At 38.7% G+C, this 5,000-nt stretch overlaps 1 protein-coding gene across 1 annotated transcript in view; it reads left to right on the forward strand.

Annotated features, from left to right (window-relative positions):
* Positions 1–5,000, forward strand: part of LOC138013503 (NLR family CARD domain-containing protein 3-like) — a 47,486-nt gene that overhangs the window by 34,614 nt on the left and 7,872 nt on the right. Inside the window, exons 5-6 of the mRNA XM_068860591.1 lie at positions 2,987–3,055; positions 4,482–5,000. The exon at positions 4,482–5,000 is cut by the window's right edge and continues 7,872 nt beyond it. Of these exons, the coding sequence (XP_068716692.1) occupies positions 2,987–3,055; positions 4,482–5,000 (588 nt within the window). The remainder of the gene's footprint in view (positions 1–2,986; positions 3,056–4,481) is intronic.

Below are 5,000 nucleotides of genomic sequence, written 5' to 3' on the forward strand. Positions count from 1 at the left end.
TTTGTTTTGTTCAATATTATTTCCACTAGAAAGAAATTTAATGACCATTAGAGTTTTGTCTGTGATAACGAAAACGTTTCCTCTGACTAAAACCTATATTGGAAATTATGTAGGCATTTGGGGTGCTTTTTCACAGGGTTACATGTACATATACATAGTATTAATTCTTATTTCAGTCCAATATTTTTGTTGAAAACTGTGTTGTCTCTATAACTTTGTCCTTTTTTGTGGAGCATGAGATCTTGTTCTCTTCATTCAACACTTGATTCATGTTGCTGATCTTGTTTTTCCAGCAAAAGTTATGTTGAGTTATTTCTGTTGGGTTACTGGCAAAATTATTGACCTTGGGTGTTCGGTGATACAGCTAAATTGTAAAGCATTGTGAAAATTATATCTATTTTACCTTATTATAGTGAGCTAATTTTTGGGTGTGGTGTTACTCACAGGTATTGTAAAACGCCAAAAAGCAATTTGTTACCTGGTATTTAGGCACCAAGGAATTCATGCGCTTGCGTATTGTGTTCATTGCAGTTTGTTCTCTGCATGTAAATAATAATATTAAAAATAGAACATGTTTAGTGTGTTACTGATTACAGCCGACCCACCAGAGCCTGTGGTGCTCAATATAATGCTGAGTAGTGTGCTGCTGTCAGTGGTGTGTGTGTGTGTGTGTGTGTGTTTCTTGTGGAGGTTTTTGTTTTCGTTTTTGATTTTCCTCTGCTTAATTTCCAGCTGCTGCTTTTACCCTTTAGGGTTTTCTTCCTATCTAACTAATTCTGTGTAACTTAGTGCTTCAGTTCTCTTGGCAGATTTTTTGCGCTGACAAAGAAGGGGGCATAGAATCTATAATGAGGGGTAGGGGAAATTCAATTAAATGCAGATTATTATTGCAGCTATTCCCACACTCACCTTCGTTGGTGAAATGAATTCATCTGTGCGACAAATTCTGTAGTCTTTGTCAGCCAGTAGGAAGTGGCCCTCACATATCATTTTCTAGTGTGGTGAACTGTTTTGCTGGCATCAAAAGCCGAAAAAAAGCGCTGCGGACATTGAACTAGAGCACCTTTGCAGACATTTTCAGAGTCTCTAAACGGACAAACGCAGCTTACTTTGTTGAATTAACTCGCCTTTGCAAAGAGTCGCATTACTTGAAAAACCAGTCATTCTCTCGGCAGTCACTTGCAGTAGTTGACATATTTTATTTTGCTTAGCTATACAAAACATGGCAAGAACGTTGTTAAAGGGAAAAAAATAATTCCGGGGTTTGTTGTCAATACTTGTAGCTGTTTCAAATACACAGGCAGCCGCTCTGTCGCCGCGGCTTTAAGCGGAAAAACGTATTAGAGGAACAATGTCAACAAGATCTTAACTCAGAAGTTAAAAAAATCCGTTTTACATGCATTTCATGAAAACTTACGACCCAAAACCCCCACAAACGTTTTCGAGTGGCATGAAAATATGAAGCACTGGACTTCGCTTTTCTGTATAAAACCAGTTACAACTTGAGTCAAGTGTGAAGACGAACACTAGAGGCAAAAAAAAAACCCGCTTCTCTTCAAACTTCGATTTGAACAGGTCTCTCTTAGGTTGTGAAATCAAAAGTCCACCTTTGAAAAGCTCTTAAAAAATTTCATATCGACGAAAAAAAAGTCATATTTGATATGTTTTGCGAAAACAATTTACCTCCAACATATCTCTTTTCTGAGCTTAAAGAGTAACCGATCACCTTAAGAAATGCAAAAAACCTGTCCCTTGTCTAAACAAGGAGCGTCAAATTAAGCTTCGAAGCTGGGCACAAACTCTGTTAGTTTAGGGGAATTGGTTTTGGTTCGATCTCTTCCCTGACGGCTCTGAGGCATCGTCGAAAGATGTCAGATTCAGATTATCTTTTTTTCAAATTTCTCAGAGGAAGGACAGCGGCGCGACAGCATCCACAATGACGTGTTGGATTTTGATTTGTCGTCCGCCATTCTGAAAATGGAATGGCGGCAACACAAGTGTGATTCTAGTGCGCATGTCTAGCGGTTTTTGCGCTCTGTCACTCTCACCATTGCGCCAGTTCTGTTCCCCCTATTGATGTTTGTGGTATTTCTTGGAAATAGCCAAAAAAAACATTGATGTTAGCAGCCACTGTTGGTGATGAAATGTTTCCACTTAAGGTGGCTCAAACCAGTTTCAACACTTTTAGGAGACCTTGCTATTGGGAGGATTGACACTACAACACTTTATCACGTAACGGCAATGCTATGGTACCACGTGAAACACCAATTATTACTGAACAAGACGCAGTCATTTTTGTGACGTAACAAGTTACCATGGTAACAGGAAAGCCTTGCAAAAACACCCTATATTTTTGCTATAGTTGCTCATATCTGAAAAACAAACTCAGTGACCCCGTTGTTTTATTGCACAAAAGTGATCAGCAAGCCAAGAGGAAACTCTCCGCAAAGTTTAAAAAAATTCTGTGGGGCGGATTCAGAGCCATCTTAAATTTTCAATTATTTAAGGTGGCTGTGAATCGGCTCCACAGAACTTTTTTAAACTTTGCAGAAAGTTTCATTCTGGCATGTTGATTGCATTTCAGAAATAAAAAATGGGGGTCACTCAGTTCGTTTTCGAGATACGAGCAACTAAAGCCAAAATATGGGGTCTTTTTGCAGGGCTTTCCTGTAGCCACGGTAACGTTTTACGTCACAAAAATGACCAAATCTTTTTCAGCATTAATTGGTGTTTGACATGGTACCATAACATTGCTGTTAAGTGATAAAGTCTTGTAGTGTCAATCCTTCTACATAAGAACGTTTCTTTCAAGTGTTGAAACTGCTTTGACCCACCTTAAGTTTGATTTGCCTCAGTTGGTTTTTTGTACATGCAATTTCTACAAACGTTTCTGCTGCTTTCGTCAGGTTTTAGAGACACTGATCACACCACCCTGCGATAATTTCTATTAAAATTTGGTTCACAAACATAAAGTGTTTATCTTCAGGTACAAGCAACGAGAACTTTGAGCTGGCAAATGCACGGAAAAGAAAACTAAATGAAAGCCTACATGAAGGTTAGTTCACTGTTAACTGATGTTGTATGAATGCTGTTCACTGAATTATTGGTGAAACCTTTTAAGCATGCTTGGACCTTGATTAAATTAAAGGGCTTCGTCAAAACTAAATAAAAAATAGTCATGTTCTACTGATTACCAGTGGGGATGCTCTCACCTGCCATTCAGCAGCAAGAGATTCGTAAGACCTGAGGCCAATCAACTCAGGCTCATAAAAAGCGGCCTGCATAACTATTACAACTAAGTTTAGAGATTTAAGGAGATGGTAAATATCTTATATCTTCTAGTTTTAAGACAAAAGACCTGATTATCAGGAATGGCATCGACTGTTTAGAAAAGTTAAAGTGGTACTATGATCAAAAAATCATTTCCTTTTTTTCTTCTGATTTTGAAAGCGTGTTCGCTTAACACCTAACTGGCAAAATTTTCAGCTTTGAGTTTTATCCAAAGGCTGTTTATTTTGAGTGTAAGTTTTGGATTTCATGGTCCGCCATTACTCACGTTCAAAACTGGCCGATTGGACCTCAGAGGGTTGGATCTAGAGAAAATGACGTCATTTACTCACTAGCTTAAAATTTCACCGTGTAAACGCAATTTATTATATATGCAAAACACGGTTTGAAAAGTCTGAAAGCCCGAAACTCCCGTGCTGCATATTAATTAGGCCGCTTACACACGCATTGCATTCTTAAACTAGTGAGTGTTTGACGTCATTTTCTCCTCGACCCAGCTCTCTCAAGATTTTGAAGTTAGTAATGGCGGACCAATAAATAAGAAAATTCCAGCTAAAATAAACAGGTGTCTTTTTAAAATCAGAACTTAAAACTTGGGTTAGTTAGTGTTTAGTTAACATAGTTTTGAAATCCAAAGCAAAAACAAAATCTTTTTTTTTTTGGTCGTAGTACCACTTTAACAAGGTAAACTAGTGCCAAAAGGGGTAAAGTGTTAGGGTAAACTTGCATGTAGGTTTGGTTTCACTTCTAATTGGCTTAGAAACTGGCACAAGTCTTTTTTCACCAGACGTTTGACACTAAACCCAAAGCATTTAAAATCGTCCGATTAAGTAGTTAGCCGGGAATTGAATCATTGCCCAAGTGATAGAGGGGTTTCCAGAGAGACTGGCTGTGATCAGATGAAGTGGGCTGAAAAATTTGGCGTTGAATAACCATGCATCAGAGCAGATGAGAAAATAATAAGCTGCAAGAACTCTGTTTCTTGAGAAGAAAGGGCAAAGAGTTTTCTGTTTTCATTAGGCTTGGGTGGGCGCTCACTCTTTAGGGAACTGATAAAATAATAAGTAATGAATATGAATAAAATTACATGCGGGTGGAGAGTTAAAGCCGGGGGCCTAAATGTGTCAACTAACTAGCTTTAGCACTACTTTTGTTGCCAAACTTGGAATCGTTTTTCATTTTCTCTCTGCTAGATGAATCGCAACTGCAAGAATTCATACAGAGGTTAAAGCGTGATGTCATATCAAGTACCGAGCGTGTTCCTGATCTTCAACAACCTTTCCGACCAAATCCAGGTGAAGGGCCACCGACTAAGGATCTCACTGTGGACGAAATCTTTGTCAATGTTGTTATTCGTGAAGGCAGAGTTAGCTATGACTTTCCTGCTGACAGATGGGAACAACTTAAAGTATACCCCATGGCCAGTGCAGAGCAGACTAATCCTTTACGACCTCAAGATATATTTGATTCTTGTCACAGGAACGTTCTCGCTGTTGGTCGTCCTGGAATTGGAAAAACTATGTTATGTACCAGACTTCTTCGATTTTGGGCCTCTGATGATACCAAAATACAGTCGCAATGCGAAGTATCCTTTCTTCTGAAATTCAGACACTTGAACTCGGAACCAGATCTTAATCTCCATGAACTGTTGACTCTCGCAGAAACAGCGGAATGTTTGAAAGATGAATTGTGGCAATGGATTAAAGACAACC

This window comes from Montipora capricornis, chromosome 8 (genome assembly GCF_036669925.1).
Source record: "Montipora capricornis isolate CH-2021 chromosome 8, ASM3666992v2, whole genome shotgun sequence".
Lineage (NCBI taxonomy): Eukaryota > Metazoa > Cnidaria > Anthozoa > Scleractinia > Acroporidae > Montipora > Montipora capricornis.